Source organism: Copidosoma floridanum, unplaced genomic scaffold (assembly GCF_036245765.1).
Source record: "Copidosoma floridanum isolate Cflo_tuat_1 unplaced genomic scaffold, Cflo_Japanese_pri ptg000007l, whole genome shotgun sequence".
NCBI classification, from domain to species: domain Eukaryota; kingdom Metazoa; phylum Arthropoda; class Insecta; order Hymenoptera; family Encyrtidae; genus Copidosoma; species Copidosoma floridanum.
In genome coordinates this window covers 11103892-11131878 of record NW_028321884.1, presented here as the reverse complement: position 1 = coordinate 11131878, position 27987 = coordinate 11103892, and the positions used below count along the sequence as shown (strand labels likewise).

General features: G+C 36.5%; 3 protein-coding genes across 6 annotated transcripts; 1 reads left to right on the top strand and 2 right to left on the bottom strand.

Annotated features, from left to right (window-relative positions):
* Positions 1–1000: 1000 nt before the first annotated feature.
* On the top strand, positions 1001–21030 carry LOC106639077 (uncharacterized). The gene is made up of 4 exons (XM_014352524.2): positions 1001–1101; positions 14961–15416; positions 16707–17642; positions 19499–21030. Coding segments are annotated over exons 1-4 (1659 nt in total). The 5' UTR covers positions 1001–1099; the 3' UTR covers positions 19764–21030.
* On the bottom strand, positions 1250–13131 carry LOC106639078 (sarcomere length short). 4 transcript variants are annotated; one of them, XM_089588476.1, is made up of 9 exons: positions 12816–13131; positions 10814–11093; positions 7290–7581; positions 6726–7028; positions 5225–5547; positions 3771–4092; positions 2601–3009; positions 2211–2508; positions 1250–2142 (listed from the first exon to the last, which is right to left on the bottom strand). In XM_089588476.1, exons 2-9 carry the CDS (start codon positions 10982–10984, stop codon positions 1981–1983), a joined length of 2280 nt encoding a protein of 759 aa, XP_089444602.1. In that variant the 5' UTR covers positions 10985–11093; positions 12816–13131; the 3' UTR covers positions 1250–1980. The 4 variants fall into 4 exon arrangements, with proteins under 4 accessions (XP_089444602.1, XP_089444603.1, XP_089444604.1 ...); XM_089588477.1 differs by having other exon boundaries at positions 1251–2142; positions 2601–2814; positions 5225–5550; XM_089588478.1 differs by having other exon boundaries at positions 1252–2142; positions 2601–2814; positions 3771–4023; positions 5225–5550.
* Positions 21031–24990: 3960 nt separating the features above from the next.
* Positions 24991–27440, bottom strand: Cyp40 (Cyclophilin 40). The gene has a single exon (XM_089588494.1). The coding sequence runs from the start codon at positions 26526–26528 to the stop codon at positions 25428–25430; it is 1101 nt and encodes a 366-aa protein (XP_089444620.1). The 5' UTR covers positions 26529–27440; the 3' UTR covers positions 24991–25427.
* Positions 27441–27987: the final 547 nt, after the last annotated feature.

Below are 27987 nucleotides of genomic sequence, written 5' to 3'. Positions count from 1 at the left end.
TTGACATGCGGAACCCACCGACAGTTAGTACAGGTTGACGCTAGCGCTACCCGACCATGCGGCGTTACCACGACCTACGTAACTTAACTGCTGGCAGCATTTGCGGAATACACCCATAGTATACTTGCTCTTTTTCGTGACATTTTCCGACATTCTATCGTCTGCTTTGCTTTGTTTACAATCAGAAAATGTCACGAAAAAGAGTTATGGTAGACCGACGTCGTCTGCTTTACTGCTGGTGAGATTGCGGATCACATCACCAGTAAATCGACAGTAGCGCCCCCAACCACGCAACGTTGTCACGTCGTACATATGTAACTGCTGGCGGCGATTGCGGATTACACCCGATGATACGATATAAACTTATCAAATCCCATGTGTCCAAAGCAACCGACTTCTGGCCGTTATGGAACGTCTAAATGTATGTGTAATATATGTCCGAAAAGTATCGTTCGTTCAAAAATTGCAAAGAAAAATTCAGGCAAAATGTAGACTAAGGGTTGTGTGGGTGAGATTAGACAGTCTGCAGACTTCGATGTAATCTCACCCTTACTTTATGCACTGAGTGCAAATTATTTTTAAATGCAACTAAGTATTTGTAAGGAAATACAGTCGCATAAGCGTATTATACATGGGTTATTTGACAAATAAATGTATTATACCTTTAGTACTATACTTATATTCATTTCGTATACATATCGCACGTGCAGAACTGTGATTGTGCCCTGAACTCCAAAAGTAAAACGTGTACTTATGTATAGGTACCTGACAATGTAAACAAAAACAGTAGTATTTTCTATTGACAAGTATCATGACATAAAGTGGCATTAAAAATCGAAGCCTTGATGAGAGACCTATTTAGGTGTGATGTAAGTCTTTAGAGGTAATATGAGCATTCTGAATTTTTTACGAGCAAGAGGGTTACAGAACGTATTCTAAACGAGTACTTGAATATTTGTCAACTACTTATGAACAGGAAGCTTAAAAGTTGCATTGACGGTTCAAAACTCAGGAATACTTAGTCAAATATTTGATTTTGTCATCTCAATCCCACACTGCCTGGAATAATAGCGGTGTGATACGACTGTTCCAAGTTAATATGTAAGTGTTACTATTTTCATAACCTATAACTTTGTATGATTGCAGTCTGCAAGAATTTCTTGTTTTTTTTTTTTACTGGCTTTTTTTAAATTTTAAAAGCTAACTTGGTAAGGATAGAAACGTGTGAAGGAAAAAATCGTCGATCAACAACTTTTATTTAAAGTCTCTTTAATATATAAACAGTATAATAATAACACAAACAGTTTACAATGCCTTTTAGTCAATAACAGTGCAAAAGTTTTTTTTTTTTTTTTTTTTTTTAATTTTTGTTATTTTCTAAATCATTTATTTAACAGTGTATATAATTTTTACAGTGCATCAGTATAATTAAACACAAAATCGTATACATGTTTTTTTTAATTTTCTTTGCTCAAGCATACTCTTCCTTTACTTGGAAATTCCTTTCAAAGGAATAAGTTTCAATTGTCTAGCGCAACAATACAAAAACGTACTTTACATGCTAAAATGTCAGCTAGATTAATGCATCAGAGTGAAGGAAAAAATTTTTGTTTGTTAATAATGTAACAAAAAGAACAAATCGCAGCCAATAACCATTTGTATTAAAAAAAGAAGAAAATATCTTACAAATCAATAGAAAAACGACAAAAAGTAAAGTAATGTATGGTTTTTTTTCTGTTTCCGAATAAAATATCACTTGGCTCATATAACAACAAAGCCTATATTTGCTCAGTTTTGCTTATCGAGTATATAATATTATGTCAGTATATTTGCTTTGTTAGATTATTCTTGTTTCAAACTATCAAAATTTACTTTGCTTACATAATTATTATTATTATTATTATTATTATTATTATTATTATTATTAATGTACTTTTAATTATTCTCTTTGGATCAGCATTTATCCGCGTGCCTTTGGTCTCAACCTAATTCAGCCAACACAGAATCCAAATCTTCTTGCAACGAAAGACTTTCTTCCCGCTGTTTAGCTAGGTCATCCTTTAGTCTGTCCACTTGGGCCTTGAGCAAATAGTTGCCCTTCTTTAGTGCTCCCAATCTGTTTTCGTGTCTCTTGACGCGATTCTGGAACAATTCACCCCATTACTCACAACACTGTCACCACGAAAAATAAATGCCATAGCCACACTTACCTGCAATTTGTCTTTGCGCTGCTCTACAGGTTTCTCTTCGTCGTCAGTTTCAGAGTCCTCCTCATCCTCCGACTCCTCGGACTCTGAGTCCTCTTCGGATTCCGTCTCCTCTTCCTCCTCGTCCTCCTCTTCTTCCTCGTCCTCGTTCTCTTCCGTGTCTGCCATCAGTTTGGCCATTTTGTCCACCTCCTTCTGGAGACTCTTGAACTTCTTCTTCTCGTCCTTCAGGAACTTTTGCTGCTGCTTTATTTGTTCTTTCAGTGCTTGTCTCTCCTTCTTGGAATTGACAGTCTTGTCCCTGTATGAGCAAATATTTCACTTTCAGAACCAAAAAGAACAACAAAGAAAGAAAGAAAGAAAGAAAGAAAGAAGATGAGGAAGGACACAAACTTGAAATTCCTGATCTTGGTCTTCATGAGCTTGAGCTCCCTTTGCTGGCGCTTCTCCTCGGCCACTTTGGGATCCTCCTCCTCGCTGCTCTCCTCCTCGCTGCTCTCTTCCTCCTCGCTCTCCTCGCTCTCCTCGGGCTCCGGCTTGTCCATGCTCTTCTGGGAGGCTATCCTCGCCACGTCCTTGGCGCTGGGGCAGCCGGCCAGTGCCATTCCTGAAACATCCCACCAACCGGCTGTCGATTCTGCCTCGCTGTCCGTCGCCGGCAACTCGACTATTGGCTCGGCATCGAGCTGCTGCGGGTTGTTAGCGCCATGCGAAGCAAAGCCGTTTTGAAGCTTGTGGTACAGAGGACTGGCGCTTTTTTTACCGCCAACGGGGGAAGAGGAGGACGAGGACTCGTCCTCTCCTTCGTCTCCTTCGTTTTCCACGGAGGATTCTGGAGTTGCCGGCATGTTAGCTGAAGCAAGCAGAGCCGGAGAAAGCCAGAGGTACTTTTGTTAGTTTTGCTAAGCAGTGGCAGAAGCGGCAGGTGTTGTTATTAGCGTGTTTGGATTATTGTTACAGCCGAGAGCGGTAACTTGGTTAGTTATTTCGATTGTTGCCCAAACGACGAGACTTTGCAAATTCATTAAGAAATATTTAAAATTGTATTAGAACTTGTCTCTTGGTCTGTAATGTCGTTTGAGAACCTTTGAAATATTTCTAAAAGACTCTGATTTCAAACGAGCCAAGTTTTAAAAAAAAAAGGCTCGATGGTTAGCTGATCTTGCAAGTAAATGAAAGTAACTGTTTATCCAAAAAAGATATATAAAACCGTAAAAATCTCAAACACGAGTTAAATTTAAATTGTATACGTTTAAGTGTGTATTAATGAGTTTTAAATTATTTCAATCTCTGTTGTTTCGATTCTACCCCGAGAACAATGTAGCCTACATTGGACAGAAAAAGATTAGTTTTTGTATAACACTCGTGGAGATATTATACTATAGCTAAGAAAATGTCATAGTTTGGTCTTGTGACAATCGGTGCGGGAAATAAAATTTTTCCCATGGCAGTGAAGTACTGTTTAGCGCCAATCACTTCACGCATGGGTATACTTGATTTGAAAAAAAAAGCTTGGGCCCTCCCGTATAAGCACAGCGATGGCAAGCAAAAAAGAAAACTGACCAGCTTTCATGCGCTTCTCCAGATTGCTGTACATGCGCTTCATCTCCTCGAGCTCGTTCTTGGCCCTGTCCCTCTCCTCGGCCGCGCTTGCAAAGTCCTTCTCGAGCCTCTCGGCGTCCCGGCGCGCCTGGTCCGCCTCGCGCTTCAACGACTCGGTGAGCTTCTCGTCCTTCTGCCCGCTGCTGTCCGGCTTCACCGACGTTTTCCCCGAGCGCTCCTGCTCGAGCTCCACCTCGAGGTTCAGGATCCTCGCCTGCGAGCGAACATTTTCACGCTGTAGCTCGACTAGATGCGCTTCGGGGCTTTTTCTACCTAAGGGACTCTGCAATTTTTTTTACCAGTTTTTGTTGTTGTTGTTGTTGTTTTCTTGGGAAAGGACAAAAAAATTGGACTGCCTCTTTGTTTGTTATTGCGGAAAAACTCGCTGTTCGTTGCACGGCCGCTTGGACTAATCGCGCGTTAGAGATTGTTGAGATGGCGCAGGCGGTGGCAGCTTTTGCACGAAGATGTATACATACAGTTAGGGGTTTTATTTGTGTGTGTGTGTGTGTTTGCTTTTGCCAAATGCACTACTTGAAGCTGTCGATTTCGGTGAATATCCGATTGAACGAAAAAATGTGGTGGAGTACTTGTAATCGATATTTTTTTTTTTTTTAATTTGTATTTCGATTGGCGTGAGATGGGTCTTGGAACTTTGACTACTTCGACGAACTATTGGTATTCCTACATACGAGTAAAAGAGATTTCAAATAAAAAATTATAAGTATTCTGTTCTCCGGAGGATGATGGAAAAATATGTGGACAGTACATGTATTTACGTGAGGCGTAGTTTCAGCTGTGAAATGAGATTTCGTTACTGAACATTTTTTTTTAATTACAATAAATTGTTTCTTTTATCAACAAATAATTTAAAAAAAATCCTAATTTAACGCGTGAGAGTTTTTTTTTGTCGTTACAATTATTGTGAAGAACAAAATCCACGGTTTTTTTTCTTCTGTCTATGATCGGAGAAATTTTTTTGCTGCATAGTTTAATTGAACAACATATTACAGACAATAAAAAGTAATTAAAGGGCTTTTATGTTGCCACCCTAATTTTTTGCTGTACAATCTAAAATTGGTGAAAAAAGTAAAAGCGTGATTGAAATTATTATTATTTTTTTAACCGTAGACGAGTTCGAAAAGTAAACAAACAATTGAAAGTACGCGCACGCGCGTGTGTGTATGTGTGTTAAGTACAAAAAATGTGGATGTGAATGTAAGTGTCGTATGTTTTGGTTAAATTGCAGAGCCACTTGTAGCACATTTTTTATTCCACTGATTGTGATAAATTATAATTCCAGTCGCATTATACAAATGATACAACAAAATGTAGAAAAAAAAAGAAAAAAAAAAAGTCCATGTAATGAAGTAAAACAAGAAAAACACCTAAGTATTCTTCGCGCGTGCACGCACCTGCAACCTTTTGTTCTCCCTCTCGAGGGCCTCCTTGTTCCTGAGCTCGAGGGCGAGCATTTGCTTGGTGCTCTGGAGATCGTCGCGCACCGCGTCTATGTCGTCCATCTCGTCGGCGATGGGTTCCTGCTCGGGCGCGTGCTCTGCCTTTTGCATCTGTTCCTCTATCGTCAGTTGCCGGCGGAACTTCCGCAGACCCTCGAGCACCGGCTTGGATCTGTCGTTTGTTTTGACGCTGCGCAGCTTCACGCCCTCCTGGATCTGCTTCAGTAGCTTGTTGTGCATGTTCGACTTCTCCGAGTCGAAGACAAAGTGCGCCTCTCCTGCTTAAGTTTTTTATTTTTTTTTAATTTTTTTTTTTTTTTTCTATCTTTATCGGTTTAACCAGTTTTTTTTTTTTTTTTTTTTTCGAGGGTTTTGTGCTAGATTCAGGGGCAGTTGTTTTAGTTCTTTCCAAACAATTCTACATTGAATTTTTCCCGAAAATACTGTGCACTTTTTTAGTTGGAAAATTGTTTTTCATCACCGTACTTTGAAAAAAATATCAGCGATAATAGTGGGATATATTTCAAGGAAACAAAGTTCATTATTAAGTATTTTAACCATTTTTTTTTTTTTTTTTCAATACTTTCATTACTTTACTTCTCAATTTTTTAAAACTTTAAATACATAATGAATCATTTGCCCTGAAATTCTGTCGAGTACTGTATTATAAATAGTAATAAAGAAAATAACAATTTCAGTGCAATGTGATTCATAACTTTTTTTACAAAAATAAAAATAAGTACTTGAAAAAATGTTTGTACCCAAGTCTACTTGCATACTTGAGCATGGATAGTTTTTTGCTAATTTAATTCCTTTTTTTTTTAAAGTTTAAAAATCTCTAAACTAGATGTGCCCAGGTCTGTCTATTTGTAAACATTGTTTTCATTTGAAAAAAAAAAAAAAAAAAAAAAAAAAAAACACTGTACTGTAATTTGGTACGGTTATCGTTATTTATACCTTCACCTATGATATTGAAGAAAACAACAGAGAAAGTTTCTTAAAGTATCGCGCATTTATTTTCATCCGTTTCTCTTTTTTCGTTTTCATCGTTGTTTTATTTAGCTTCGCAAAAATAAACGCGACCCATTCGTCTTATGAAAAATGGTCCAACGAAACCTCCGTACCCAAATTTTTATTTTGATTTTCACGAAAAACAACAACAATGACGAACAAACAAAAAAAAAAAAACAGTACCGATCCAAACCTATGTATAGGCAAAAACCCATATCACACACATATATAATATATTCGTAAATTTATTTTCGTGTATCATTAACGCCGATTTGGTCCCCGGCCAATTGATCCAGTTTCAAACGAATTGATATCCAAACGAAATCATTAACCACACATCGGATGCGCACTGTCGTTTTTGCCTCTCTTCCTCAAGACACCCGCGGGTTCGTCCCGAGTCACTTATAATATACACCAAATAAAAAAAAAAAAAAAAAAGTATCACCTTCCGGATCGGCCGTGACTTTGGTAACCTTGACGCGCTCAATGAGCGGGGCGCTCCTGTCGTTGCACTGTACATGCCTGAGCTTTTTGCCGCTCTCGACCTCCTTCATCATGTCACCCCAGTCGGGGCGCTTCCTCGGCCGGGACTTGAGCATCTCGAGGGTCATCTTCTGGTTCTCCGTCAGGGGGGGCAGGTCCTTCAGCACCGGCACCACTACACGCGAAGGTGGCGGCGGCGGAGGCCGTGGAGGCGGCGGTGGCGGGATGTTGGCCCGCGAGGCGCTCTTCGACAACGTTGGCGCTCCTTTTTTATTCACAATTTTTTTAATTATTTATTAATTATATGATTGCATTGGGTTTCAGGTCTTAACAGCACGCCTGTGCACCGGACACTGGGTCGCGAGAGCGCTGTTTTTCTTTTGTCATCCCCCTCTCGTGGCAGAGGAATCGTGCGAGGCAGGGTGGGCGTGGGGATTAAAAAAAGAACGACATCAGCTCGCACGGGGGAGGGAAAAAAAAAGAAAAGAAAAGCCGCTCCCGAGGAATAGTAGAGGTGTACACTTGCCGGTTGTGGTTGTGCTTTCGCTCTTGGCGAGGGGCAAGGGCTCGCCGCGCGACCTCGATTTTTCGACCCGCACCTGGCGCTCGAGCTGGGGCCTGGCGCTCGACGGCTCCGGTCGGCCGTTTTCGCGCACCTTTGTGCTCGCCGTAGTCGTCGTTGCTGCTGCCGCTGCATTTTTGTCGCTCTTCGGCTGTGACGGTACTATTGTGATTTTGCTCGTCTTTCGGCCGCCTTCGCTCTTGCTTCCTGTCGATTGGCTCTCCGATGGATTTATGTCAGCCGGCTTCGGTACGCTCTGCAAGGCACAGTATTACAATTAGAATTTGAAGTGAAGTTTTTTTATTTTTTTATTTTTACTTTCTACTTATTTATTTATTTATTTTTTTTTTTAATAGAATTAAGGGTTTTTATATGTATCGGTTGTGGGAAACGATCTTTACCAAATTTTTTGTTACGTAAAAGTGGTCTTTGGGAGTGGGTTAATATAACAGGGATGAGGTGCTGGATTAATGTTTTGATTCATTCGTGAAGCATCAGAGCCTAGAATGCTGAATTTTTTTTTTTTTTTTTTTTTTTTTATAAAAATAAAGATAAGTATATGGTTTATTTTTATAATTGAAAAATCAAAGACTAGCGTGAATTTACTTATTAATTTTTAAATTAAGTTTTTCTGATAAAAATTTCGTTCATACTCTACTCGTGTGTGAAACAATAATTTTATTCGCGCAAATAAAAATTTTTCAAATTTATTTTTTACGTAATCCGTTTTTATATTTCAGCATCCGATTCAACCCTTTCATTAAAAAATTCGAATAGATAAGTCGTAAAGTTTTTCAGATAAATCAAAAACTTTAAAAAAATCGGTTGTAATAAGATAAATTTACAAATTGTAAAAAAAATCGAATTTTGCTTATATTACTCTATATTACCACCATCATCGTCACGATCGTTTGGCAAAGCAGCCGATGTCTTTTATACACGTGTGTACACATACGCGCACAAATTTAATTATATCTCTAAAGACACCCAGCGGAAGTATTTCTATCTTTTTTTACTTTTCTCATTTGCGGATTTTCTCCGTGACTCGATACGAACTTGCACGTGAATTAAATATTGTATACATACAAAAAAACTTGTCTCCCGTCTCATTGACGCAATTCTTTTCGCACGCAAAAAAATTCATACAAAAATAAAAACTCTGACGTAGAATATCGAGGAGACATCGGGAAAAAAAAAAAAAAAAGTTTTGACATAACGTGCGTCAGTGGAAAAATTTTATCCGTGGTTTTGTTTACTGTAGTTTTGATGTGTTTTTGACGAGGTTTAATTATTAACGAACTTGACGGGCTCGTGTTCGAATAACGTATCATGTGTGAGTTCTTTTAAACCGTTAAATAATAAAAAATAATTTTTTAAATTTTTTTTCACCGCAACTGCTGTCTCAAAAGATAAAATTCGTTAAAAGATTAATTTTTTTATGCATAAAGTTGAAAAATTTAATTTTAACGTCATTATTATTAGTGAAATAAAAAAAAATTTTTTCATTCAATTTAATAAAGCGCATAAATAGTCCCGATTACACTATAAATAATGAATTATTTAGTTGATACATTTTTTCTCAATCAAATTTTTTAAAAGTCTTTTTAGTTTATTAATTGGCACCTGTTTTTTTAATCGTCTTAATTTTTGAAAAATTAAGTGAATATTTAGCATTTTTTTAAATTTATTTATTTATCATAAATTAATCAAAAAGAGAGGTTCAATTTTTTTATATTAATTTAATAAACCGTAAATAAATCTAGTAATTCGATTCATTGCATAAAAACTTCTATAATAATAATTTATTTTATTTTCAATAAATTTATTATAAATTTAAAATGAATTGGAAAAATTTTTTAATGTAAAAAGCGTGCAACATTGTAATGCTGTAAAACAAACTGTTAAACAAATTTACATATCTACTATTAAACAAACTGATCAAGTAAAAGATTGAAGTATAGTTGTAGGAGTAATATCAAAGTCAAAGAGCTACAAGTTTCGCGAGGTAACTTATAATAAATTATGATTATAATACTACGATAGTTGTGTAAGTAACCCACGTGTCAAAAGTATTTTGATTAATTTAAGAAAAGAAAAAAAAGTAATAACAACCAAAACGGATGTGAAATTATTAGAGTACACATTTTTAATACGAAAAGAACAAATTGCAATACGGGAAGAAAGAAGGGGGTTGCTGAAGCGACGGAGAGGTTTCACGCGAGTCGCGGCTTTGTAAGTAGGTATATACATATGGCGAATAACTGACAGAAAGCGCAGCTGGTGGAGCCGGACATTTGAGATGGATGCGCGTCTTTAAATAATCGTGACCCAGAGGGGTTTCGTGTATAATATGTATACATCGCGGAGCGCGATGCAAATGAGAGCTCAGCGGGAAACGGTTCACGTTACCGACGCCACAAATTTTCCGTCAAACTTTTGTGGGTGTTTGATTGTTGGTACACTCACGCACACGAGGAAATCATCGTGTTTTTTTGCATCCGCGCACGTGTACTGATTGTCGAGGGTGATTACATCAGTTATATGTGAGGTAAATAAATGTATACTAATTAACAGGATACGAGAGAATTATTGTTACTGAACGTCGTTTACTAATTAATAAATAGTGAGTACTGTAAAAACATAAGGTCTGTTTTATGAATAAATTTTTTCTAAATCATTTTTTTTTTTTTTTCATTCTTGCAGCTAATTAATTGGTGGCTATTTTTTTAATCGTCTTGATCTTTGAAAAACAAAGGGAATACAGCAGTTAAAACTATTTTCATTAAATGTTTAGATTATCGTTCTAAATCTACAACTATTTAGAAAAAAACTTTAATTTTTTTTAATTAAAAAATATCAATATAATTTAATCAAACAGTGTAATTAGATGAATATCAATTTTTTTAAAGTACGTAATAATTAATATGTAGTATAAACAAATGTTTTTAAAGTATTAATCAAATAAATAATCCAATATAATGTCTTATTTAACAAAACAATTATTTAACAAATAAACAAGCGTTGATAGGTTGATTAGTAGTGTCTCTTGTTATTAACTTTATTTGACAAATAATTGCCGTCGTTTAGATCATCATTTTTTATCCCATATAATTTGAATTATAATATTGATTGATTTTATTTTATTTCAGAACGATATAAATATTTTAATATTTTAATAAAAATTGTTTTAAAAATGTAATAAAGAGTTGAAATTTGTTTTCAAATAAACGTAAAAAAACGTCTTACTTCATTTATCGCATAAAAATTCTGATTATAAGGGTGTGCGTCTGTTTTTTGGGACAAGAAGATTTCTTGTGCTAATTAATTAAATCTTCGTTTATTATGTAAAATTATAATATTCTTCAGTTCTTTTCACATAAAGTATATCGGTTGAAAAACCTTATAGTATATTTCCTGAAGCACTACAGGACGTAACATTTTTTTTTTTTTTTTTTTTTTTAAATTAATGGATCGAGAAAAGCATATACCTTGAGAGTAATTTTGGTGAAGGCCGGTGCATCGTCCGCGGGGGTGTTTGAATCCCTCCGCGAGTTGAGAGTCCAAGGTGCCGTCGGCATCGGTATCGGCGGCGGTCCATCTTTCACCCAAGGAGGTCTGAACGTCGTCCGTTGGGGCGGTTGACCCCCCGCGCCAGGCATTCTCACTCTTCTGTTGGATTCGCTCTTCCTGCGGGTTTATTTCTTTTTTCCTCTTTTTTTTATGTATATGTCTACCCTCAAATGTTTGTTCAGCTGAACCACCAGAAACCTATCAAAGAAATTTCTCGTTTACTCATTTAGAATAACAGTGTACTGGAATTGTTTCGTTTTTTGTTTATTGATTTTTAAACGCTTGATTTTGCTCATTCGGAGAGCAACTTTGAACTATTATTGGAAGCGTTGGATTTTGTTGAAAGTTTGTAGCGGAATGTTGTTAAATTATCATTCAAGTATGAACAATTACACAGCATGTAATTATTCACAAAAATATTATGGGGTCTTGGCTTAAATGATAATATTATTCGACTTGAATAAATATTTATTTTATTCAAATACATATTTTTTTTTTGTATTTAAATAAACATTTGTTTGGATTGACGAAAATTTTTAGTTGTAGGTAAACAAGAAAATAGTGGTGTTTTTTTCTACAAGTCGTAACTTAGTAACATGTAACTTAGTTAGTCACTTAAAAAATAACATTTAGATGTAATGGTTATAAAAAAAAACTTCATAGGTTTTCCTTCCATTAAAAAAAATGACTGCTGAACTTTTTTCAAGAAAGATTTGGATTCAAAAGCCTAAAATGCATTGAAAATAATGAGTCTAGTCATACGAAATAAACAATTGTTTTGAAGCTGTGTTATCACCTTGTGAACGTTTGTTGTTACATAAAAATTACATGCAGTGTATTTGTTTGATACATTGGAAATTAAAAAAAATTTTTTTGGAATATTCTCAAGTCGAGATTGTTACCAAATTTTCCAGAAAGAGTCGTAATATGCTAAGCGGATACTATTTCGAGAAAAAAAGAGAGAATCTGGGTATATTTTTGGGTTTTCGTTATGATCCAAATTTAAAATTCAAAATAATGCCCGACGTTTCAACCGATGCTAAATTTGTATCGGCACAAAGCAAGCGTAAAAGTTTGTTAAATCCTGATTAATGTCATTTTTTTTTCTACTGTAACGTTGTCAGGGCTAAGTTTTTGAAGAAAAAAGAAAAAAAAAAAAAGTGCAACTAGTTAAAAATATTCAGCAGAACTAAAAAAGCTACATTAAAATTTATTCAAATAAAACTTGATTGTATCTTAACAAAAGTGTCACGTTTCGTAATAATAATAACAATAAAAAAAACTTGATCATCCGTCAGAAAATGAAGTAAAAAAAGAGTTACTTTTAACCGTTAACCCTCTAAAAACTTTCGAAATACTAAAATACGACGAAATCATAAAAATCGAAAGAAAAAAAATGACTCGTTAAAATCTTCATAACTTTCCGGGACTCCAAAAATCCTCCCCTCCTCCCCTTATTCGCCTCAATGGATCTGGATATCACGACCACCCATAAGACAAAAAAAAAAAATGAGCGAGAGTAATTAACGCACCCACCGATACAAAAATATCACACGCGCGCATGGAGACGCGAAATCGTGTCATCCTCGTCGTTGAGTTGCGCATTTGACGAGAAAAACCCCAAATTCAAAAATAAACGCGCAACTCGCACTCACGCACGCACACACACACACACACACACTCACGTATATACCCCAACCCCCCTCGTTCTCGATGCATGTGCACGTCGGGCACCGTCACATATATAATTGTATTCTACGTACTTTGACACGATTAAAAAAAAAAAAAAAAAAAAAAAAAGAAAGAAAAAAACCAAAAGTTACTATATTATTGCAAACAACAATCATATATTATATGGTCGTTGGGATCGATGTATCGTGTACCTACATACACGCACTCTCACTCCAACCACTGAATTACCACTTTTGTGTTTAGAAAAAAGCTCGCTGTTGTCGTCCCCACTCCGAAGCTCGGCTAGAAAAAAAAAATCGGCAACCTTAGGGGCTCAGCCCCTCACGGGGGTCGTCACAGTCCTTAATCTTCACTTTTCCAATTCACGATGTACAAAGACAGGAGAAAAAAAAAAAAAAAAAAAACAACAACAACAACAACAACAACAACAAAACACTGAAAGAAGATCAGCTTGTTTTTATTCTTCTTGTAATTTTTCGCTGACGTGTATCCTCGGCGAAGACGATTTTCTCCTCCCCAGTATCGGCACTGTACTGTCGGCGCTGCCACCGCGGCCGCCGGAAGGTGCCGGATATTATTTTCGTACCCGGTGTGACGTCACGCGCCGCAAGTACGGAAATAGCGAGACTCGACCAGAGCTTTTATTCTTCCTCCGCGTGTCTCTCTGGCTTTGAGCTTTTTGGGGACGAGCCATCGGTCCCTCCTCCTTTCTCGTTTTCAACGCCGAGCTTTTGGGGAAAATCGGCAATACTCGACCGACCGATGTATTTTCTTTTTTTTTTTTTTTGCGCTTTCGCGACTATTGTAACACCGACGCGCTTGCTCTTCTCCGAAAGTTACCGATTCGTTGCCCTCTTTGGCCGTTTTTACTTCTCGATCTCTCTGATGGTTCATTCCCAGGTTCGTTGTGATTAAGTTTGTAAATAAACCAAGTAAACTAATGCATTTTTTTTTTTCCCAAGTATTTGTGTGTCTGCAGATTTTTAATGATTTTTTTCAGGGACTATACGCTGCAGATTAACAGATTCAGTTTATTATTTTACTTTAAGCAAACATTTACTGAACGGAGCAATCCTCTCTTGAGCTTGTATTTTTTTTTCTTGAAATTACAGTTAAATTGGATAAATCGTTGACACGATTGCATGTTTCTCTTTGAGTACCTGTACGTATATCGGAACTCGCGGACGATGCCATTTACTTTATGCGATTTTATCTCAAGTTGGCGATTACGTCGTATTGGAGGATAATAAATTACGCCCCAACTACATTTGCGATGATTTATTTGAATAGGGTTTTTGAGGCCAAAGGTATACGATAAATTGTACATTTGCGCGATTATTCTGCAATTATTTGCGAGGCCGTGGTTTTCGTGGGTACAGTTTCTAACTCTATCGATGTCTTTCAATGTTAATAGTTTATTTTCAACATTTTAAAATGATGTGCCGAAAAATCTTCGCAGCGTCCCAACAAATTGGCCTATATGCGAGACACTTGCGATGTTCTAAATATTTTTTTATGCAAAATTTAAACAAGTTTGGACGGAGTATTTAAATACGTGCAATCACTATTTTGAATATTATTTAAAAAAAAATAGCAATAATAATAATAATAAACTATTAAATACTGATGGAGAACTCCTTGGGGTAATCTCGTTTCTCTTGTTATCAAATGAGCTTCGGGCGTAGGGATTTTTATTATTGTTAAAATGCAATCTACGATACATGGCATTGTTGAAATTACCATAAAATTCCGACGTTTCGAATAACGTTTGTTTAACCCATGACGCTTTTATTTGTGTACACATTAGTTTTTGTTTTTCGTTTCCGTAATAGGAGACGTATTCATGTTGATAAATCATAAGAATAAACGGTAATGAGATGAAATCACAGGTAAAGATTTTTTTACAAGTCCAACGCAAATTTTTTAATGCAGCTATCATATGCATTGAACAATCATCCGTAACAAAGTATCCTATAGCATATCGTCTGTTAATCCCTACATATTTCAAAAACAATATGCAGTTAAAAAAAAAAAAAAGCCATAAAAAAATTTTTCCGTTGCATTTGAAAATAAGCCAGCTGAGACATAAATAAGTACAGGGATGAACAAAAGATTTTGCACGAAGAGAAAAACTTGAATTATTCTCGAAAAAGTCGTGCTCAATTGTTTGTACACGTATACGTGCAATCGTGCGAGACACGAAAAAAAAAAAAAAAAAAAAACAAAAAACAAAAACAAAAAACAAAAAAAACAACCACCAAAACCCGAGCGCAGCGAACTGAGCTCCGGATGGAGGAAACAACCAATAAACCCGAAAATCTCTCCCCGAGACAGTAAAAAAGAAAAAAAGAAAAGAAAAAAAAAATCCCCCAGGTCTAAGCTGCGGGAGCGTCAGTACCAGCAGCAAGCCCAGCGCCGGCACGAGGACAACCTGCGCCACGACTACTACCAGCGCACGGCGCGGTACTTTGAGCGCGAAACCGAGGCGGCCCGGCAGTTCGCCTCGTGGACGACGCGCGGCCCCGAGGCGTACAAGCGGCACGTGGAAAGGAAGCGCAAGGAGGAACAGTTGCAAGAAAGGAGGGAAAAGCTGCGCAAGCTGCTCCAGGAGGAGGAGGAGGGGTACAGGAGGGAGCTGGAGGAGCTGGAGAGGGCGAGGAAACAGAGGAGAACGAGGCAGTCGGGGGAGCTCCCGGCGCCGGTTATCGACAAGCTCTTGGACCAGCAGAGCTTGACCAACGGCTGCAGGAGGAGGTTCATCAGGACACCCTCGGAGAGCCCGCTTGGTTTTGCTCCGGAATCCACGCTTCGACCGGACAGTGGGGATAGGTCAGTCGCGCAAAACGACACGATACAGTTTTTTCGCTTCACTGGACAATGTGCTTTATTTTTACTCTCACCGGGTACTTTAATACTTATTCTATTAAATTCATTCAAGCTGTTGAACTAAAACATCATTCATTTGTCTTTGTTTATTTAATTCAAAAAGAGCCATTGGGGGCCATTCTGTTTGAAAAATTTGAGGGTTGTGTAACTTAACGCGTCAATTACACGAATTACATTTTCGACGTAGCGTACACGAGTTGTGTCACAAATACATACTACACGGCGCCGCATGGCCTCATATAGATATTTCAACGGTTTTATTTGTCGGGGAGAGCGAGAATTTTAACCTTAAAAAGTGCACACTTTTGTTAGTTACGATCGTAAAGGAGTTCCGGTTACTTTGCTTGTAAGTATTTGTTTTTTATTAGTATTTATACTCATATTTGAAGCTAACATGATCATACAAGTCGCGAATTGAAAGCGTTTTACCGCGTAAGTAGAGTGTCTTTTTTACATTAGTCAGTGAAAATATAGTATCAAAATAATGTAAAATGTGTACTAAGGCTTCGTAGAGTATATTTATACAGTCGTTACTTATCGATTCAAACTGTTTTAGTTGTTACCTTTTTGTGTGATTGTCATTACGTTTTACATCACATCCTTTTTCCATAGTTTTCCAGGATTCATGAATAATTTCTGTGTTTATTTATTCGTCCGTGGGATGTATATGGTTGTTATTTGTCAATTTAAACTATTTTATACCTTTTATGTGATACCTCCTGGTCCAAATGATCTTTTGAAACTTTTACTAAGTACCTATATATATCGATGGTCCAGGGGAAGACAATTCCAGCGTGACGTATAACCCCATTTGAAATAACACGGAGTGACGTCACGCTGGAATTGTCTTCCTCTCAACCATCGATATATCACAGGACTAAAGTACACAACTGTCTGTTTCTATGTATACCTGCACGATTTTCGTAACTTAGTATCAAAAATTATGTGTAATATGGTCAATTTTTCTACTGCTGTCATTCGTCTGGTTTAATTTATACTCGTGAAACAGAGATTCAATACTCTGATTGAAAGTTGTCATCGAGTTAGTCAAATGTAAAATATCAGGTAGTTATCTCTTGTTCGAGCAATCAAGCGTGGACTAAATTAAAATTCTTTATTGATCATCTTGACATAAAAGTACTGCTAGCTATAGCTTCAATAGTTATTACTTGATTCTATCATAACTGATTAATAACTCTTGATCATTAATTAATGAAATCATCTTTTTTTCAGCAGCCAGAAACAAACTCGTTTCTCAACGAGCTCATCGCCATACAATACCTTGGTGAACAACAGTAAAATCATGTCAGCCCAGAACCAGCAGAGCTTAAGCCCCAAATCATCGGGCTCGTCGTTGAACGGCACCCAAAGTAGCAACTTGAGATACGCGGCCCGCCAGTCCACTTACGCGCCTAGTCTCAGCAACACTAACATGCGCGACGACAAAGTTGAAGATCAATCCGACGCATCCAGTCAGGCTTCAGAACATTGCGATGTTTTGTCGGTTCAGCAACAAGAGAACGAATCTAGAATGGAAAGAATGGAATCGAGATTAAAACAGATGGAATTGAAAAGTAAGAACGAAGAGTCGAATCAGCACACGGAAGTGGATTGCGTTTCGGAGAAACACACCACTGGCCTGGAAACAGAGTTCTGTCGTATACCGACACCGAGCCAGAAAAGTGTCTCTGACCAGGATCAGGCGCCATCCTCCCGACCAGGTTCGGAGCATCTTCAGTGCGCACCCTTTGATTTCGAAACAATCGGGCACAGGGTCTCAACCATGGACAATCGAATTCCCGAACACAATCAAGTGAGTCTTGACAATCCGGTCGGCGATCCCAATCTCTATTTCTCAAGCAAAGGGTTACTGAAGGATGACAAATCGACGATGCGATGCTATCGCTACCTTAAAAACAATGACCTCAAGACTAAGATACTGGATCTCTGCAAGCGTGAGCAGTTTGCAGTTGCCAAACAATCGTGGGATGAAGCGCTTAGAATCAGAGAAATGAGGAATGAGCTGATACTGCTGAAGAATAAGAATCTGTACGACAACAAAGATCTTGATCTCGACGATGAGGTGAGGAAGTCTGCACTAAAGCTTATTGAAATGCGGGAAGATACACGCAAGAAGAGAGAGAAGATGTGCAACTACTCCATGTACAGGTATAACTTTTGGTTGTTATTTCGCATGTGTGTTGCCATTAACTAAAACTTTGATTTGAGTGAACGGCACTTGGAAAGCGAGTGCTTTTGAGTCATCTATTGCTCGTTATGAATAAGAGCGCAAATTAATTTATTTTAGTTCATCTTTGGTATCCCCGGTAACGAGTAAAATTATAGAAGCTTTAAATTAATATTATTATAATATGCATCTCGCGTATTTTTTGTTCTTGGCATCGTACGTTATTTGGCAGGTTGCCATCTTAAATTCGGAGAAACAGGAAAACATTTTTCGTCTTGTGTTTCTCCTTATGTACCAGTAAAGCAATTTTTTAATTTTTAACGCTTACTTTTGAAGTTTCAAAAGTTGATTAATATTATTGTCGAAAGGAAAATCTAGTATAGGAACTTTAATTTTATTCTCACATTAGTAGTAATGTTTTTGCGATTTATTTTACACCTTTGAAGAGCACATTTTAAGTATATGTACAAACCCCATCATACCTTATTTCTTTGTATTTACGATATCTACTGTGACGATTATGGTACATACATTAAAAGATAAAATCAAATCGATGACAAGATTTCATCTCAACAATGCCTTTTCCGCATTGTATTGAACACAAGCATGAGTCATTCTAAGACCCACTAGAGAATTTCTAGAGAAATGGGCAAAAACTCAAGTATCTATTGATGTAGCGATATACTTTTATTTTTATGATCAGCCCAACAAATAAAATTATTTTGTAATGGCCCTTAAAATGGTAAAAAAATGTGCTTTCAAAAAAATTAATTGATTAGCTTGATGGAGTGCAGAAAAAACGTAGCCAAAGATAAATGAGCAGAAGATATAAGAGCATCAGTTAACATTATTGTGGTTAAATCAAGTAGTTAGCTGACAGCAACAAACTGTGGTATCTCGTAAACTCATGAAAAGTCACCAATAATTACACAAAATTTTTAACATTTGCGCCACGCCAGCTAACAGGATAAAAGTGAGGATAGTCGGCAAAGTGACACTTTTCGATATTTATTCTCTTGGCTTTATCACTTTTCTCTATATGATTCTCTATTTGTGTACCCCGTTTGACATTGGCCGGGGTCCAATCACACACCACCCCAGCCAACCATCAGAATTTATTAAAAAAGAAAAATCACCCCACACTGCATGCTCCTTCGAAGAAGCCTCAATCATTGACAGAAAGAAAACATCTTAAAACAAATGAATTCATTTACAAAGTGCATCGACACTCGTACTTTATACACTCCTACATTAGCGAACTTCTTTGCGGTCCAATGCCAAGGGTCTAGGGCGCCTCGTACGTGTACCTATCTGCGTGTAAATGGGCGCATTATTATTAGTACACATGGCGCGTTACGCAAAAAGCATTGAATCACACGTAACTTACGATGATAGTACTTACTCCTCCGCGCCAGCTGTTGAGAAAACGCGTGCCAAATTTACCGTCGTCACGCGTCGTTTATGGCAGTTTGGCTCTCTGTATTAACAATCAAATGCACTAGCTGTCGTTTCGTTGAGATTGCAAGTGTGATGTTTTTTTGCGAGTATGGAGACGTTTATGTTGTTTCCTCTCTTTTATTTAACAGCTTGTGGTTCACCATTTTCTTTTTATTCATTGCCATATTTTTTGTCTTTGCAAACTTTACGCCCCCATTTATTAACTTTCAATCTATACCTCCTTGGTTTTTAAATCAATATCCATCCTCAAACCTTAATTTCTCAAATTCGGTATCATAAACCTGTATAATCTTTTTATCAATGATCATCCAACGAGAATTTCTTTCAATTAATTTTACATGAGTAAAAAAGAAAACAAAATCTTGCTTAATCTTCGCAGTGAGGAAGCAAAAGATATGTGGAAACAGTGGGTGCAGGAGGACGAAAAGTTCTCGAAAATGGAGACTGACGGCTCGGCAGACGAGTTCCTAAAGAAAATCGAAGAGGACTGGAAGCAACTCGAGATGCGAGACAAGCAGCGGATGTTCGAGCTCTACAATTACTTGATTAATCATTCCGAGTCTCAGGACGAGCAGCACTTGGCCGCTGCCTTTCGTAACGCAAACGGACGCCAACGACGATACTCTGACTTGTTTGAGTCTTGAAAATGTACATTTTTACCACTCAAGTTAGGAAGGCGAGTTTTAAATTTACTGTTGTCGTTTCGATGTATATTTTAATCATAAGCTGAATTTTATAGTGCCAGATTACGCTAACTTATTACTTACGATGATATTAAGCATCAACGCAGTGCTCAAATTTATCTATTGAATACAAAATTATATTGTATACTGTTTCAACTATAAACGAGATTTTCAAAAATATGTATTTTATCAAACCTAATTCTATCAACGACGTTTTTGAGTGCAAAATTTGCACTATCTGCTTTATAGTCAGTATTATATTTTTTTACATTTTGGCCAGTTTAATCTTAGTATTCGAGCACTATAATCAACAACATATTTTTGTAATTTAAAAGTTACTTCAATATTTACATCTATTAGGTTAGTCATAAATGTGCCTTTGCAAAACGCGATGTTGTACCTTTATTTAAGAAAAATCGATCAGTTACTGTCACATTGTACTTTTCCCAAACGTCATTGGTTTAATTAATTCATATTAACGTAAGATTACATTTGGATTGTAAAGCTGCGTATTTGTATAAGTTTTTTTTTTTTAATTCGAAAAAGTACTTAATTATTATATTTCATTACCTGATACCTACATAGTTATCGCATGTACCTTTTTTGAATTATTTGTTCTGCTCCTCCAAGATTAAAAAAGCTCGCTCGTGCAGTTGGTAAAGTAGATCAGAAGCTTGTGCGACGTTAGTTCCGTCAGACTTTGTAAGATGGAGTTACTTGCATCTTGACAGTCCGACGAGTGCATATGTTTTTTGAGTTTTCACATTAATTTCGATTTAGTTAACAATTTTCAACTTGGGTCTTTCATTACAACATTACTTACATTATCGAAAAATAAAAGTTGTTTCCCTGAATTTTTCAAGCTAATTATTGTTGGGTTTTGAACAAAACAATTTTTTTTTCTGGTAAATATACCAACAAAAATATAAACTTGTGTTGATTGACAAAATTTTTTCCTTTATGTTCAATTAATTTTCTTTTATTTCATTGAGTACTACGAATTTCAATTTTTTCCTATACGTCGCACCAGCGCACAAATAATTCGTATCTTTTTTTTTCAATAATAAATGTTAATATAATCTTTTTGAACTTTCAACATTATTCAAGTTAAAAGCTAGGAATAATACCATCTTAATACGATTATGATTTTACGCGTCAATTGTTATGAAATATTTCTGTTGTAGCGTATGATAATAGTATTAAAAATCAATAAAAATCAATAAATTTCTTCAAAAAGCGTAAAATTTATTATTTTACATTTCAATACAAACCTCTCGATTAGTACCAATAGACAGACTTAAGTAAAATTATTATGTGGATTTTCAAACACTTTTAAATAAAATTGTTTTCTCGTGATTAAAGTGATTTATTTTTTTTGAATTTTTGAAAATATTTCTTATTTATCATTATACGCAGTGCAATATTAAGAAAACTTTCTTATTTCAAATAAGTGCCTGTAATCTTAGATATTAAAGTTCATTGGAAAGTATTTAAAATAAAATATAAATAATTTTTCTTCAATTATTTTATTTATATTTTGTTTATTTTTTTCTAAGCTACAATGAATTTTTAAAATTAAAATATTTTTCAGTATAGATAAAACAGTACATATCAGCAAAAAATTGTATTACAAAAAAAAATGGAAAAGTATTGAGGCCTAAGTCTGCCGATAGCTTATCAATCTCGTATACATTAAAATGTATTTTTCCAAGTCTGCCGATAGCTTATCAATCTCATATACATTAAAATGTATTTTTCCAAGTCTGCCGACGGATTACTAATCCTAATTATACCATATCAAAAAACTAATGTGTATTTTGTCACATTTGGATTAAATAAGTCGTCACTGAGGAGTTGATAAAAAAAAAAAGGAGTCAAATTTAGAAAATATAAATGCCCACTCGATAATGAAAAATGAAAAGAAGCGAGTGTCAAATTAAATCGGTGCTTGTTTGCCCCTTTTTTCTTTGGAAGGGAAAAAAAAAAAAAAAAACGGGAGGAGAGCTAGCCGTCACAGGATTTTAATCTCCCGTTGCGGACAGTCCCCGGGACGATGTATATGCGGTGACGGCATCATTCGTGCAGTATATCCTGGAAATCATCACTCAACGCGCACACGGAGTCTTTTTCTCCGTTCAAGAGAAAAAGAAAACTTCAACAACCCGCGCGCACATGGTCCCCGCGCCTCTATTTCCTCTTTTCAATTTTCCCCGGACACTCTCAGCTATATATTGTACACAACGGTGGTAATAGTCAATGCCACGCGCCGCTTGTTTTCCCCTTATTTTTCACATCTCCTTTGCCCGGGGACGTGAGAACACTCGTGTCTTGTCGCGCGCCGCCTGACGTGTCATGACGATGATTGTGAGGTTTTCGATTATTGTGTACGCTATATATGTGAGGTATCGTATACACGCGAGAGGGAGAGAGAAAAAAAAGGATCGAAAACGCAGTCCAGACAGACTGTAGGTATAACTATGAGGGAGGGTGCCATGGGAGGAAACGAATTAACGCGGTTTGTCACTTTGGATGAATTGGCTTGAGGTACACGCATATTTATAGTTGTAAGGGCAGGGGAAGATGGAGAGGAAATGAATATACATGTAAAAGTAATACACATTGGGTGTGTATATCATGTGGATGACTTGTCGGTGGATTACAAACGGACTGTGTGTGACTTTGACAAAACTACTTATGGATTTTTTTTTTCTTCCGAGGCTTAACACGGTAGGGGTATTATTATCATTATCTTACCCTCGAATGGAAACTCTAGGATTATATTTTTTTTGTCCGAAGGAAAACCGAGGAAAACTGTTACGTTATATGAAATATAAATTTGAGCAAAGCAAATTTTTGGAAAAACAAATTTTTTGCAGATAAGTGTAGTGATGTATCAAAATTTTTTTACCATCATAAGTTGTAGAAACTTGAATATAAGTGTAGCATGCAATTTGTTTTCATTTTAAAAAATCGTCATGTTGAAGCAAATGAAAAAAATCTAAAGCCGTTTGTCTGGAAAACAATTTTTTTATGACCTAATTTTCATACCACGTTGGCTAGAAATTTTTATTATGCAAATAGTATGGATTATCCCACAACGAAAATGCTTTAAAAATTATCACACAAACAGTGATTAATTTCTAGACAGAAAAATGTCAAATTACTATTCTAACAGGGTCAGTAATTTTTATAATTTTTGTCTCTCAGTGTAAGTTTCTACGATTAGAAATAAATATGTAAACAAATAAAAAAAAATTTTTTTGCATTAAATGATGAGTAGTACGTGCTTAAAAAAATAATTCACACAATTTTTATTTTAGAAAAATCTCTTGCTACTTTCAGTAGATTTTCTTGTGATATTTTTATTTATAAAAACACCTTGATCATTCGTATTGTGCATTCCTTCATGAAGTGATATAAAAGCCGCAGATAAAATAAAACAATGTCATATTTTAATGTACTATAAAATACTTTTAAATTTTTTGTGGCCCAATTATACTCGAGACACTTTAACAATTTCAGTACAATGCGTGAACAAAAAAAAAACAACTAATATATTTCAAACCAAATGCATCAACTAAGAGACAAGTAGCAATGTGGGGCATGATTTATTTATTTTTTTTCGAATTCAGAACCCCCTGTATGAATAACACGTCGCCAGTATATTTTTTTTGCGAAACACTAAACGGTTGACTTTAATTCAAAAAAACTTTTTCCAAAATACATCCTGCTTTTAAATTTCATCGCCCAGAGAAATCCATCAAGTCGACGGAGGGAGAAAAAAAAATCACACCCCTTTAACCCCGCGCTCGAAAAACCCCCTTTGCACACGCGACCCGAACAAAATGGGCATAGGTATACTCAAATCTAATTAAAATGAAAAAACAACGACGACTCCCAAGACGAGAATAACACATCTAGAAAAAAATAAAAAATAAAAAATAAAGAGATAAAAGGTCGAAAGGGGTGGCTGCCGAGTCTTTAACGCTGAGCCCCTGGCTCTTCGTCGTACGGGACGTGTTATTAGCCCCCTTTTCTCTCTCTCTCTCTGGACTCCCAATTCCTTCGTCGCCGGACGCATCCTTTTTCCTCTCTTAATGGTCCTTTTTTTTTATTTTTCGCCCGCGCGTCTGAATCTCATCTAACCCTTGTCTCTCTCTCTCTCTTAGCTTCTTTCTTTTCTCCTCGCGTTTAATTAACATAGCTATAAGAACTGCACCAGCCAACAGATATCTCTCGTGTCAGAGAAACGCGCCGGCTGACTGGCTGCCTGAACAGCGTTTCACGAGCCATTGCACGTTACGCGCACACGCATTTTCTGCATATTATATATATGTACGCGCGCGTGCAGCGAGAGCTAACATGTGTACACCTATACGACTTGCAGCAGGCGTGGTCCAATTTTCTTTCTGTCCGAGCTCTCTTTATAAATGTACGTGCAAACGCGCGACTTTGCTTTTTTTTTTTTTTTTTTTTTTTACTTCACGCAACTTGCTACTATATACACGTACGCGTGTAATATTGTTATTTGCATGTACTGTAAAAAGTGTGTAGAAATCTTTGCTTCTCTAGTGCGATCGAAAAATCGAGTGCTTTACAACGGAAATATAATTAAATGATTGTCTTCTTACTTTGATGTTAAAATTTAATTGTACACTGAGAGAAAAAAATAATAAAAATTATAGAGAAATTTCAGCAAAAATTACCATTCTGCACATTTAATCAAATGCAAGGTGGCAACAAAGGAAACAAATTTTATTTTTATAATATCAAAGATTATAGTTTTAAAAGTAAAAATTGTAGTTGGAATAGTTAGAATTAGGGTCAGAACAGTAAAAATTACCGTGCTGGAACAGTAAACCTTGATAATATCGGTTAATACATTGTACTTTCCCGCACAGAAATTTTTACTGTTGTAACCATAATTTTTAGTTTTCGAACCATAATTTTAACAATAAAAACAATAATTTTTACTGGTAAAAATAGTAAATTTTTCCTTTTCTGCTAGCTTGCATTTGATTTACTGGGCGGATGGTCATTTTTACTGGAATTTCTCTATAATTTTCATTATCATTTTTCTCTCAGTGTATACTATTACAGTTGTGTTGGCGAGAGTTGACGGTAAACCAGCAACACTCGAATAAATGTTGACCAAGGATTTTTAATGCAGCTGTTTATTCTCATGATTTATTTACAAGTAGGATAAGTACAAAAATTTACGAACTTGATAAATAGAGCTGGAAATTAATAAGAATTTTTTTTACATTAAATTATGGGTGTACAATAATTTCCAAATGGAAAAATACGTGGTTTCAACAGTCTTATTAAACTTCCCAAACTAGTTTTGGGATTCATTTTGTTACTATTATGTTGGCGCTTCGGTAGTCATCTTCAGGACAATAGTCATGAACATTATTAAATATGTAAAAAATAACATGTGAAAATTTTACTTTTATACAAACTACATGAAAGTTGTTCGACTTCAGTCTCGAAGATGCCGTTTAAGACGCCCGAAATTTGGCACCTCTTAAAAATTAGTTTGTTCCTGTAGTTTACTCAGTAATTTTTATATTTACAACATAACGTAAAGAAAAAAAAAAACATCATTAAATAACTATACATGGTTTAACTGAACATTCTTTGATACGTCTGTTTTTCAAACAGCAAGTGGGATTTTATTTTCTTTTTTAAATCATTTATTTCCGCCACGATACTTTTTTCACTTGGATTTTCCGCCAGAGCTTTCTCGAGAAAATCAAGTCCCTTGCTGTACTCGTTCAAGCCCACGTAAGCTTGACCAGTTCGAAACAAAGCTTTGCAATTTTTTTCATCCGCATCCAATACTTTTTTGCACAAATTCAAAGTATCGCGATATTCGCACCGACGCAATTTAACATTCGCTATGTTGAGTAAAATGGATTGCTCGAGTTTTTTGACACTTGGATCATCCTGGCCAACGCCTTGCAATTCCGACAAACACGCGTAATACCTCAAGGCTTTTTTGTATTTTTTTTCGGCCGTACTAAGCTGGTCCCTCGAAAAGTAACTATTACCCACAGCTTTGACTTTGTTGATTATGTCGATTAATTCCTCACGGGTGAGCTTGTTCTCCGGAACAATGAGATCCCAATCCTCCGGATAGGGACAATAAACGTCCTCGCCGTCTTTGTCCTCGATACCCCACTCGCTGCAACCAGTCAACTCCCCGCAATCGACGATGTTGACTTTTTCGAGCACTTTGTGCCTTTCCTCCTCATTCGTACGTACGTGGCTCAAATCTTCCATGACACCGAGGCCTTTGCGAACAGTACCAAACACAACGTTTTTGTTGTTCAGTTGGGAGCACGTGTCCATCGTCACGATGAATTGGGAGCTGTTGGTGTTGGGTCTGCCGGCGTTGACCATACTGAGGAGGCCCTTTGCGTCGTGGCTCGCGCTCAAGTCCTCGTCCTCGAAGTACTCCCCGTAAATGCTCTCGCCGCCCGAGCCATCCAAGTTCACGATGTCCCCGCCCACCATCATCACGCTGGGGATGATGCGGTGGATGAAGCAGCCCTTGAAGTGCAAGGGTTTGCCGAATCGGCCGATTCCCTTTTCGCCGGTGCACAAGGCCCGAAAGTTTTCGGCCGTCCTGGGGACGCGGTCCTTGAACAGTTCGATCACCACTCGGCCCAGCTTCTCGCCCTCGTGGGCTATGTCGAGGAAAACAATGGGATTCCCACCCATGGCTTATCTCTTTTCGTCTCTTGGGCCAATTTGACCGACTGCCTTGCCAAGACGACTTTTGGTGTGTCTTGACAGCACTTTCACAACCACTACAATGACAATGTTTGTTATCACGACACACCAAGCCACTGGTAATTTATATAACTTGTGATGTTTGATGTTTGATCTGGTAGAGTTTAAGAGATTTAAGAATATTTAACTGACCCTTTATTTTTCGTCTCTTGGGCCAATTTGACCGACTGCCTTGCCAAGACGACTTTTGGTGTGTCTTGACAGCACTTTCACAACCACTACAATGACAATGTTTGTTATCACGACACACCAAGCACTGGTAATTTATATAACTTGTGATGTTTGATGTTTGATCTGGTAGAGTTTAAGAGATTTAAGAATATTTAACTGACCCTTTATTTTTCGTCTTTTGGGCCAATTTGACCGACTGCCTTGCCAAGACGACTTTTGGTGTGTCTTGACAGCACTTTCACAACCACTACAATGACAATGTTTGTTATCACGACACACCAAGCCACTGGTAATTTATATAACTTGTGATGTTTGATGTTTGATCTGGTAGAGTTTAAGAGATTTAAGAATATTTAACTGACCCTTTATTTTTCGTCTTTTGGGCCAATTTGACCGACTGCCTTGCCAAGACGACTTTTGGTGTGTCTTGACAGCACTTTCACAACCACTACAATGACAATGTTTGTTATCACGACACACCAAGCACTGGTAATTTATATAACTTGTGATGTTTGATGTTTGATCTGGTAGAGTTTAAGAGATTTAAGAATATTTAACTGACCCTTTATTTTTTATTTATTTTTTTTTATTCCGAGCCGGTACTTTAATTATTGGATATGAAACTACATTAAAAGGTGATTTCGTATCTCTAGTTTACTTGGAAAAAGAAAGTCATCAGATGCTGAGCTGGAAAACAAGGTCTGTACACGAAAAGTACAAATATAAGAGTTTTTCTACAGCACTGGGTTGGTTACTTAGAAAGTTACTAGAATTGGTTCCAGAGCTCGCAGAAACTGCACTAGAATCCCGCGAAATTCAAAAATCTGAGTGCGGGGAAATAAAAAAAACTCATGTCTAAAACCACTTAAAATTATGTTGTTTTAAACCCCGTCATCTTACATTAGCCAGCCTTTTGAACCTTTTAAAATTAAGAGCCATTAATTACATATTTAATAGTTGTGCAAAATACACTGTATTTTTCTGAACAGCTCGTATTTATTTTTACAGTTTTTTAAATGGTTTTTTATGATTGTTTATTTTGGTAATAATGTTACAATCAGTCAATAAATTATTCACACAATTTTTATTCGCAATAAAGTTATTTTGAAAAATAGTTATAGGCAGTATAAAAATTGCTAAACAAATTTATATTTTTTAAGACAAAGCTGTTCAAAACTATGTAAATATACCATTAAATTTTTTAAATATTTGTACG

Coding starts and splice junctions, on each gene's coding strand:
- LOC106639077 (XM_014352524.2), top strand. Junction 15,417..16,706: donor CGACCGGACAGTGGGGATAG/GTCAGTCGCGCA, acceptor TCTTTTTTTCAG/CAGCCAGAAACAAACTCGTT. Junction 17,643..19,498: donor TGCAACTACTCCATGTACAG/GTATAACTTTTG, acceptor TAATCTTCGCAG/TGAGGAAGCAAAAGATATGT.
- LOC106639078 (XM_089588476.1), bottom strand. CDS start 10,984: ATGCCTGGCGCGGGGGGTCAACCGCCCCAACGGACGACGTTCAGACCT. Junction 7,582..10,813: donor TCACCAAAATTACTCTCAAG/GTATATGCTTTT, acceptor TGTGCCTTGCAG/AGCGTACCGAAGCCGGCTGA. Junction 2,143..2,210: donor AGCGCAAAGACAAATTGCAG/GTAAGTGTGGCT, acceptor GAATTGTTCCAG/AATCGCGTCAAGAGACACGA.
- Cyp40 (XM_089588494.1), bottom strand. CDS start 26,528: ATGGGTGGGAATCCCATTGTTTTCCTCGACATAGCCCACGAGGGCGAG.